The 11,210-nt window shown below is 41.6% G+C and overlaps 1 protein-coding gene across 1 annotated transcript; it reads left to right on the top strand.

Moving 5' to 3' along the window:
- The first annotated feature begins 1,381 nt into the window (after positions 1-1,381).
- On the top strand, positions 1,382-7,745 carry LOC149152560 (uncharacterized). Its single transcript, XM_089443524.1, has 7 exons — positions 1,382-1,705; positions 1,922-2,456; positions 2,981-3,246; positions 4,551-4,688; positions 4,770-5,114; positions 6,464-6,598; positions 7,686-7,745. Exons 1-7 carry the CDS (start codon positions 1,382-1,384, stop codon positions 7,743-7,745), a joined length of 1,803 nt encoding a protein of 600 aa, XP_089299650.1.
- The last annotated feature ends 3,465 nt before the right edge of the window (positions 7,746-11,210 follow it).

The raw sequence follows: 11,210 nt of genomic DNA, 5'->3' as shown, positions 1-11,210 counted from the left end.
CAGTATTAAAGCTTAAACATTATACCGTCTGAGTACAAACCAGAACAGGCTTCAGAAATGAACAGTTATAAATATAAAGGGGTTTACGGCTATGCATGCAATGCTTAGCCTGTATCATCTCCTAACCAAAGATTATCATCTAAAACAAGGGTAGAAACCCGAATTGGTAAAGGGACCCCAGGCTGCGGTGGTGCTACCCGGCATTCCTGTCAAGTAAAATAAAAGTTCCGTTGTTACCCTGAACAGATTCAACAAATGAAGTTAGGTGGCAATCGAGTCTACCTATTATCAGGATAGCAGATAGAGCGAAGAGTTCTCTATCCTCGATAATGAATGACAACCGGCCACCTGCGCACCTGAGTCAAACCAGAAAACCAAGAACTCGGATTTAACGATGATATATAATAACAAAATAAGGAACTGGTACAGACGATAGCAAGACAAGGTAGCGATACCATATACCTATTAGTTATCAGCGCGAAAGTGGAACAAAACTGAAGTTTGAAGCTGAACGAAGCTGCATGAGTATTGGGGCCAGCGAATCGCCACAGCTCTGCGACACGCCGTCGCACCGAAATGAGAAACAAAATGAGTTGAATGGAAGCACACATAAACTAAATACTATACCTTTCTTACCGACTCGTGGCAAGGTCTCAACCCTCGATCTGCAGAGAGTCTCTTCCACCGTTCGATGGTCGGTTAGGGTCGATGGGATCCGGGCGCGAAATTGGTATGCCCAAAGTGTCAGGCCCGTAGGTGCTTGGGGCACCGGGCGCACATGGCATCACGCCATCTAACCCTTGATCTTTCCAAATGGACGATGCTGCCCTCGCCACCGAAGTCAAGGCCGGACACAACGTTTAAACTTACAGATATCTCGGGATTTAAACCAGTACACGATAGCAGCTGCCATAAATTCGCTTGAAAGGACTGACAGTCATATTGGGTTGTGCACATAAAGCCTTTGCATGCCTCGAAACATTATCTATACCGCCAAATAAATTGATTGTGGTTCTCCGCGGCGAACCTTAGGAATTTGATGCATAGTTTGAATCTATATCAACTGAATGGAAACAAATGTATAGATATTCGAATCGTTCATGACTACTATATTGTTATAAGAATGTATTCATAAGGTTAATGAAGTAGAATGCATGTATGAGTTAATAAATCGGGGTTAATCGCCATAAAAAAAAAATTTACTCCATATGTGTACGTGACAATTTGGTATCAGAGCCTAGGGTTTACAACTCTGTGACCTTTGGGAAAATTTCAAAATTACAGTAACATAAATATAAACAGTATCATGATGAAAGTTCAGAATACGCTAAAAGTAAATTATATATGTTTAATGCGTGATTCTTAAGTAGGTAGTAGCAGAATGAGGAGAGCAAATAGCGCTCCTCATGGAAATTTGGATCAACCCGATAATGTGGGACAACCTCAGGGACATCCTGAGTTTTGGGTGCAACTGGGAGCAGAAGGCCGCAATACTGATTCGACGCTAATGAGGACAGTGCAGGAACTAAAGGACGAAATGGCCCGGTTGCGTGCAGATAATGCAAGATTAAATGTGGAACAGGAGAGGATTCTGAAAAGTTTATCCGATAAGGAACATCAACAGCAGTCACATCCGAGGCCTGAACAGCCACAAGTATCAGATGAACACAGCTTTCACACTGAACAAGAGGAAGCAGAAGACAGAGTAGAGACGCGAGGAGAGAAGTCTGTCAATGCTTCTGATTATCAGACTCCAAAAAGACCACGGATGGAACTACAAGGGGAGTTTCGGAAGATTAAACCACCTCTTTTCGATGGGGAATCAGAAGAAGCTGCAGAGGCGTGGCTAATTAATATGAATAAGTATTTCCAAGTATACGAATATGATCATCATCTTAAAGAAAGGCTGGCTATATTCCAGCTGCAGGCTAAAGCCACGTTATGGTGGGAGGAAGTCAAGATGGTGCGGGGAGTGAGTGAACAGGATGTGACCTGGGAAATGTTTCAAAGATATTTCAAGGAGAAGTATCTGACAGAATGCTTTTATGACGAAAAAGCGCGAGAATTTCATGATCTGCGGCTTGGACAACAGACCATTGACGAGTTCGTAACTAAATTCACATCCTTGCTTCGTTACGTGCCATATATTCGTGAGGAAAAGGCTAAGGTACAAAGGTTTGTTAGTAGCCTACCTCTGGCAATGCGAGAAAGAATAGAGTTCGATAATTTGAAGACGATGGATGAAGCAATTCGGAAGGCAAGACTGTGTTATCAGCAAAACAAATCAAAAGGAGAAAATTCTGGGAAGCGTTGGATAGATAAGAGGGGCAGTAGAATACCTATGGGAAGTAAGGGAGCTCGCAACAGCTTTCAAAAAGGATTTTCGAAAGGATCCAATACTAGAAATCCAACCAAAAATCAGAACAGATTCAAGCCTCCTGCAGAATCCAAATATGGTGAACATCAAGTCAGATTGGACAATGACCTGTTCAGTGTTGGGGTTGTGGCGGACCCCATTATATTAAAAATTGCCCTCATCGGAAGGACAGCGATCAGTTGTCCCAGATCTATGAAGCTTCGACAGTAGGATATGTGGCTCGATCTATGCCCAGAATCAATGCAGCATTGGAGGATCGACAAGGTGATTACCAGCCAACAATGATAGAGTTTGAAGGTAAGATCTTTGATCGAACTGTTTCTATTTTAGTAGATCCCGGAGCTACTTTAAGCTATATAAGTCCCAAAGTTGTGGAAATCTGTGGTTTGCAAACTACTAAATTTAAAAGCCCTTGGCTAGTACAGTTGGCCACTGGAGCCAAAAGACGAGTACTAACTAAAGTCAGCAACTGTCCATTAAGGTTAGCTGGCCAAACAATAACAACTGAATTAAACGTACTCCCTCTTGGTTCCTATGATGTGCTGATAGGAATGGATTGGTTGGAACGGCGATGGTCTGTAATTAATTGTAAAACGAAAACAGTTTCTTACCGAGATGAACTGGGTGTGGGGAAAGAGATTCAAGGCATCCAGAAACCAGTACAGATTCGGCCAATCAGGGCCTCACAGCTGGTTAAGTGCATCCGAAAGAAATGCCAGATTTATGCAGTACAAGTGGGGTATGTATATTCTGTGGATAACGCTGCAACTGTTGAAGATATACCGGTAGTGCAAGATTTTGCAGATGTATTTCCTGAAGAAATTACAGGGCTGCCGCCTAAAAGGGATTTAGACTTCACCATTGAGCTGGTACCCGGAGCAGCCCCAGTGTCCTGGGCACCCTATCGGATGAGTGTGCCGGAGTTAACTGAGTTAAAAATGCAACTGCAAGAGCTGTTGGACAAGAAGTATATCCGTCCCAGTGTATCTCCTTGGGGAGCACCTATGTTATTTGTAAGGAAAAAGGATGGAACTCTGCGTATGTGTATAGATTATAGACAGCTGAACAAGCTGACCGTGAAAAACAAATATCCCTTACCCCGCATTGATGAGTTGTTTGATCAGGTGAAGGGAGCGACAATCTTCTCAAAGATTGATTTAAGATCTGGTTACCATCAAATCAGAATTAAAGACGAAGACATAGCCAAAACAGCTTTTCGTACTCGTTACGGACACTACGAGTTTGTGGTATTGCCTTTCGGATTAACTAATGCGCCTACTACATTCATGTGTTTGATGAACAGTGTATTTCACCAATACCTAGACAAATTTGTACTAATCTTCATTGATCATATACTTATATACTCCCGGAATATCAAGGAGCATGAAGAACATCTGAGGATAGTGTTACAGACATTACGGGAGCATCAGTTATATGGAAAATTCAGTAAATGTGATTTTTATAAAGAACAGATCCAATATTTGGGCCACATTATTACAAAGGAGGGTATAGCTGTGGACCCCGAAAAGATTAAAACTATAATGGAATGGCCTACACCCAAGGATGTAGCAGATATTCGGTCCTTTATGGGGCTGGCTGGATATTATCGGCGGTTTGTAGAAGGTTTTTCTAGAGTTGCCTACCCTATCACCTCCTTGCAAAAGAAGGGAAAAATATTTAAATGGACAGCAGACTGTCAACGGAGTTTCGAACAGCTCAAACATTTACTTACCACCGCACCTGTGTTGTGTGTGGCAGATCCTGAAAAGGAGTATGTAGTCTGCACAGATGCTAGTAAGGAGGGTGTGGGTGGAGTGCTAATGCAGGAAGGTAAAGTGATTGCATATGAATCTAGAAAGTTAAAAGAACATGAGCAGAAATATTCTGCCTATGATCTGGAATTAACCGTGGTGATTCATGCATTAAAAATGTGGCGCCATTATTTAGTGGGCAAAAAATTTTGCTGATGACGGATCACCACAGTTTGACTAGTTACTTTAGTCAACCAACTTTAAATGCAAGACAAGCAAGATGGGTGGACTTTTTGGGAAACTTCGATTTCGAAATTAAACACTTAAAAGGAAAAGAGAACAGAGTAGCTGATGCACTGAGCCAGAAAGTGCATTGCATTTATGAAGTTGGCATTAGTCAAGGATGGTCCACCCTTGGCAAGGAAATTGACGAGGCTGCTGCACAGGATCAGATTTATCTGCAGAAGAAGCATTTGGTACAGAATTCAGATGCCCGTTTAATACAACAAGGGTACACCTTGAATGCAGCCGGGATTTTGTGCTACCAGAAGAAGATTTATGTACCCAATCAGAGCAGCATTAAGGAAAAGATTCTGGATGAAAATCATAAAAGTCCTTATGCAGGACATCCTGGTTACCAGAAATTAATCACCTCGCTAAGGAAGGAGTACTACTTGCCGGGCATGAAAAAGGACGTGATAGAATACCTGGCGCGTTGTTTAGAGTGTCAACAGGTGAAGGCTGAACATCAGCACCCTGCAGGGTTACTACAGCCATTACCCATACCAGAATGGAAATGGGAGACCATAACCATGGACTTTATCACCGGTTTGCCGAAATCCAAAAAGAGCAATGATTCTATAATGGTGGTGGTAGATAAACTCAGCAAGTCAGCTCACTTCATACCAGTTCAATCCACTTACCGTGTAGCTCAAATCGCAAAAATTTTCATGCAGAATATATTTAAACTCCATGGGCTGCCGAAAGTAATAATATCTGACCGTGATGTTAAATTCACCTCAGCTTTTTGGAGGACCTTATTTGAAGGTCTAGGAACTCAATTAAACTTCAACACCGCATATCATCCGCAAACCGACGGACAGACTGAGCGGGTGAATCAAGTAGTGGAAGACATGCTGAGGTCTTATGTGATGCAGCAACCTACACGATGGGAGGAGTATTTACACCTAGTGGAATTCGCCTATAACAATGGTTATCATGCCTCCTTGAAGATGAGCCCATTCGAAGTACTTTACGGCCGGAAATGTCGCACACCCTCCAGTTAGGGTGGACCGGAGGACAAATTCTTGCTGGGTCCTGAGATGTTAGAAGAAATGGAAGTTATGGTGAAAAAAGTTCGAGCTAATCTAAAGATGGCACAAGACAGGCAGAAGAGTTTTGCAGACCGGAAGAGAGCATTCAAAGAGTACCAAGTGGGTGAGCATGTGTACATCAGAATACGAGCTAGGAAAAGTACCCTCCAATGGAATGCTTGTGCCAAACTGGCACCGCGTTTTTGTGGACCTTTCCAAATTCTGGAACGAGTAGGGCCAGTAGCTTACCAGCTCGCCCTACCCAGCCATATTCGGGTTCATAATGTCTTCCATGTATCAGTTTTAAAGAGATATGTGTATGACCCTAGGCATATAATAAGTTGGCAGGACATTCAAGTAAGGAAAGACAGTTAAATAATGTAAACTGGAAAAGAATACTATTAAACAGCTAATCTGATTGTAATGTGTTTCAGGTGGAACCGGAAGGAGAGTTCCTGGTCGAACCAGTGAACATATTAGACCGGAGAAGAGTCGAGATGCGGAAAAAGGTCATCAGCCAGGTTAAAGTGCAGTGGCGGCACTTTGGGCCTGAAGAGGCCACCTGGGAGGATGAACGAATGATGAGGGATACTTATCCCAGATTGTTTTTGAATGAACAGCAACATCGGGACGATGTAGACTTTCAGGAGGGGGAGATGTAACATCCCTCGTGAAAGGTTAAAGTGGTAAATAGTGAAAGTAATTATGAACAAAGACTTTATTTGAAAAAGTATATAACTCTGTTATTAATTTTATGATTAAATAAAAACAATTGTGTTAAGTACTATTTGAACTGAGCATATGATCAATCATGGTTAGTAACTGTGGAGGCAGTTCCAAGAGAACCCTAACTACCTTCAGAAGGTAGTTGTGGCCCCTGAGGAAAAAGGGGAAAGATTGCCAAGTCTGGTAAGGACCAGATGGCAGAGAAGAAAGAAAATGGTCATGCTATGTCTGGTTAGGATCAGATAGCATAGAGGGAAAGGAATTTTCCTATGTACGCTACGTCTGGTTAGGACCAGATAGCGATTAGTGGCGAGACCAGTGGATTGCAGTCGAGAGGACCTGCAAGTGCTTGGGGGTGGAAGGCCAAAGAAGAGTACTTCCTACGGACGGGTGGATTGACAAGCAATATAAACAGGTTGGCTGATAAGCAGGTAAGATTCAATGAACCTGCTAACTGATAAATGAACAGTATGAGCTTGTATTTAAAGAAAAAGAAAGAGTGGAAAATAACTCGTTTATTTTGTTTCTGAAAAAGAATACTAGACTGCATGTGATTCCTAAAAACTAGAACCTGTATTCTCTATTTAAAATTGGAAGGAATGGATAGATCATTAGAATCCTCGCTACTAAGGCGGAAGCAAGAATTCTAAAACCAGGAAGGGAATGTATTAAAACCCTTCTTCATAAATAGAAATATGAAATAGAAGTCTAGTCGTTTCTATATTCAGTAAAAGCTAAGAGAAATAGTCCAGACATTGATATATTCAGATAAATGAAAAGAAATACGCTAGCAAACCCTGTTGAACAAACTGTGCATTACGCTTAATCCACAAGGGAATATCAACAGAGAACAAATATAGCACGATTTCCATAGTAAGGAATTTGAGCAAGTAAGCTACGATCTCGTACAAAGTATGGTAAAAGGGAAAACCTTAACCCTCGGCCGACGGAACCATGAAACGAAACCGGAGACTGATACTAAAGACTTGTTAAACGCCTCGGCATTCTGTTACAGTCGCACAGTAGTGTCGCATGGCACAAAAAATACAAACATGTATATATGTAAGGTAAACCAATAAATGTACAATGCGTTATAATACCCTGAAAAGAACCAACGACTATATTATGTATATATAAGCACATAGTCAAGTTTAACCAACAACTCTGTTTTGGAACAGTTGCCTTGTCCGCATTAAATCGGACGCAACACCAGAAGAAAACCATTGAAATCGAAACTTAAGAGCACATATGACCTCGGCATTTGAAGAGATGGTCATGCAATCAAATTTAATTAGAAAGGAACACTATAAATCCTGAAACATTAAGTCTGTATATATATATATAGCCGTGGCCAAGGAGACGAATAAACCAAAGAAAACATTGTACATAGAGCTAAAACTTATTGAATCTCTCATGCCTTTACTCTCTAAAACATTTTAATGAAATAACCAGGGAGTCAACCCTCATGTTCAGTATTAAAGCTTAAACATTATACCGTCTGAGTATAAACCAGAACAGGATTCAGAAATGAACAGTTATACATATAAAGGGGGTTACGACTATGCATGCAATGCTTAGCCTGTATCATCTCCTAACCAAAGATTATCATCTAAAACAAGGGTAGAAACCCGAATTGGTAAAGGGACCCCAGGCCGCGGTGGTGCTACCCGGCATTCCTGTCAAGTAAAATAAACGTTCAGCTGTTACCCTGAACAGATTCAACAAATGAAGTTAGGTGGCAATCGAGTCTACCTGTTATCAGGATAGCAGATAGAGCGAAGAGTTCTCTATCCTCGATGATGAATGACAACCGGCCACCTCTGCACCTGAGACAAACCAGAAAACCGAGAACTCGGATTTAACGATGATATACAATAACAAAATAAGGAACTGGTACAGACGATAGCAATACAAGGTAGCGATACCATATACCTGTTAGTTACTAGCGCGAAAGTGGAACAGAAGTGAAGTTTGAAGCTGAACGAAGCTGCATGAGTATTGGGGCCAGCGAATCGCCACAACTCTGCGACACACCGTCACACCGAAATGAGAAACAAAATGAGTTGAATGGAAGCACACATAAACTAAATACTATACCTTTCTTACCGACTCGTGGCAAGGTCTCAACCCTCGATCTGCAGAGAGTCTCTTCCACCGTTCGATGGCCGGTTAGGGTCGATGGGATCCGGGCGCGAAATTGGTATGCCCAAGGTGTCAGGCCCGTAGGTGCTTGGGGCACCGGGCGCACATGGCATCACGCCATCTAACCCTTGATATTTCCAAATGGACGATGCTGCCCTCGCCACCGAAGTCAAGGCCGGACACAACGTTTAAACTTACAGATATCTCGGGATTTAAACCAGTACACGATAGCAGCTACCATAAATTCGCTTGAAAGGACTGACAGTCATATTGGGTTGTGCACATAAACCCTTTGCATGCCTCGAAACATTATCTATACCGCCAAATAAATTGATTGTGGTTCTCCGCGGCGAACCTTAGGAATTTGATGCATAGTTTGAATCTATATCAACTGAATGGAAACAAATGTATAGATATTCGAATCGTTCATGACTACTATATTGTTATAAGAATGTATTCATAAGGTTAATGAAGTAGAATGCATGTATGAGTTAATATATGGGGGTTAATCGCCATAAAAAAAAAATTACTCCATATGTGTACATGACACCCGGATAACTACTAGCAAGCCAATGACCCGGATATGACCCGGATAACTACCAGCATGAAGTGATGACCCGGATATGACCCGGATAACTACTAGCATGAAGTGATAGTTTTTACTTCATACTAGTTTTTACTTCTCAATATTCTATATTGGAATGCTTTGGAATGCTTTTTGAAGAAATGCTTTTTTTGAAGACCCCAATAACTAATAGCATGAAGTGATTCGCCTTCTATATTTGAATGCTTTTTGAAGAAATGTTTTTCTTTCTTCAAAAGGTGAAGACCCCAATAACTACTAGCATGAAGTGATTTGCCATTAAAGAAGTGGTGCTCAAACAAGCAAATTGGTACTTAGATTTGAAAATATTCTCTCTTAAGTCACATCCCCAATTCAACTTTGAATTGATACTTCCCAATATTGGAATATTCTATATTGGAACGCTTTGTTTTCCTAAGTGAAAGCAAAGCCAATGACCCAGATAACTACTAGCATGAAGTTATTTAATGTTATTTTAATAACATTATAGAAGTGGTGCCCAAAGAAGAAAAGCATCAAATCAGTACATAGATTTGAAAATATTCTCTTTCAAAGCACATAACCAATTCAACTTTGAACCAATTCAACATTGAATTAATACAAAAGCAAGTGGAAATATGTAATACCGACATGACTATATAACTATGTGGAATATGTAACTTTGAATCAATACAAAAGCAGGTGGCAACTTTGAATTAATATAAAAGCATGTGGGAATATGTACTATGTGATGATTATCTAACTATTTGGAATATGTAACTTTGAATCAATACAAAAGCAGGTGGCAGATGAAGGTCACCTTCATATTTGTGTTCCTCCTCTCCCTTTTTCCTTGTTTCCCCTTCTATTTTTACTTTTCTACTCTCTATCACCCAAAATAGCACAGAAGTTGCCCAAGAAGTCATGTGAGTCTGCGCTATCTACGAGCACATCCATCAAGCCTCCTGCTCGTCAACCTCACAAATTGACTTGAGTAGTGACCTAGGGATGCACGCATCTCCAAAACTGTCGAAACGTTGTCCAACCTGCCTCCCTGCACTGCAAGAAGAAACTGTGCAGACACGAGGGACAGGAACCTTCTTCGTGTCACTACACTGTCCCACAAAATTGTGCATTTTCTGAGGAAGTCCCGCTACTAGATTGCTCTCCAATACTACTGAAAATTGCGTAGTATTCATTGACAATCCACCTGTTGTTCGAAATCCCGTTGAGCCCAGAAACTGTGTAGTCATGTCCTATCTCACTGCATCCCAGAACTGCGCAGTTCCTTCTCTGAGTTTTTCCCTGTTTCCTCCTCTATTTTTACTTTTCTACTATCTATCATCTAAAATAATGCAAAAGTTTCCCAAGAAGTCTTCTTAGTTTGTGCTCCCTACAAGCCCATCCATCATGCCTCATGCTGGTCAACTAGACCAATTGATTTGAGTAGTGACCTAGGGCTGCATGCATCTCCAAAACTGTGTAGAAGTTGTCCAACATGCCTCCCTGCACTACCTGAAGAAACTATGAAGACATGAGGGATAGACACCTAGTGCCTCTCACTGCACTATTGCGGGAAATTGTGTAGTTTCTCACGCAGTCCCCCTACTAGCCTACTCTCCACTCCTCCTGACAATTGTGTAGTTTTCATTGACAATCCACCTGCTGCTCGACACCCCAGTCATCCCAGAAACTACGTAGTCATGTCGTTCCTAACTAGATACCATAACTACACAGTTCTGAGCAGAAAGATCCCACATCCTAATCCTTGCCTCCTGTTAAAAACTGCGCAGTTTTCACTGCCAGTGCTTCTTGTTACCCGCACTTCCTCGCTATAAAATCTATGTAATTATGGCTCCCAGCTGAGCCATCTCCTGCAAATATCACTATTATCCCGAACTGCTTAACCTAGCCTCTCAATGACCTCTATGCAATTTTTCCGAATGGTTTTCTAGAGCCTCTCATCTTAGCCTAACATGTGCTCTACGATGTTTCACAGCCTTGTCCTTTCTCCCAGTCACCTACACCCGGAAACAAAAGGCAGTGCATGATGGTAGATTAGGATACTTTTGGATTTGATGTCCTCTTGTCATGAGTGATTGTAGAAAGAGGTACATGGATGAGACATGGTGTGATGACAAATGGGATGAACAAGGAGTGCATGCTAGAAGACTTGCTCATGGTTGGATGAACACATGAAGCACACCAAGTAGCAAGCGAAGTAGACACATGCACATGCATGAACCATCAAGAAAACACCAAGACGAGTGAAGACTTCGTGCACTTTGTCATGCAGAGGTGAAGCTATGGTACACCATGAGCACACTCATCACTCAATA

Source organism: Pinus tabuliformis, chromosome 9 (genome assembly GCF_031772625.1).
Source record: "Pinus tabuliformis cultivar Carrire ecotype Pingquan chromosome 9, CPIR1, whole genome shotgun sequence".
Taxonomy (NCBI): domain Eukaryota; kingdom Viridiplantae; phylum Streptophyta; class Pinopsida; order Pinales; family Pinaceae; genus Pinus; species Pinus tabuliformis.
Note: the sequence above shows the minus strand (reverse complement) of the source record. Positions and strands in the feature narration are given on the sequence as shown.

What these genes read in the sequence shown, in the direction of transcription:
- LOC149152560 (XM_089443524.1), top strand. Translation starts at nt 1,382, where the DNA reads ATGAGGAGAGCAAATAGCGCTCCTCATGGAAATTTGGATCAACCCGAT. An exon ending in TCCTGCAGAATCCAAATATG is followed by an intron (nt 2,457 to 2,980) that starts GTGAACATCAAG and finishes AAACGAAAACAG; the next exon opens with TTTCTTACCGAGATGAACTG. An exon ending in TAGACTTCACCATTGAGCTG is followed by an intron (nt 3,247 to 4,550) that starts GTACCCGGAGCA and finishes ACCCTTGGCAAG; the next exon opens with GAAATTGACGAGGCTGCTGC.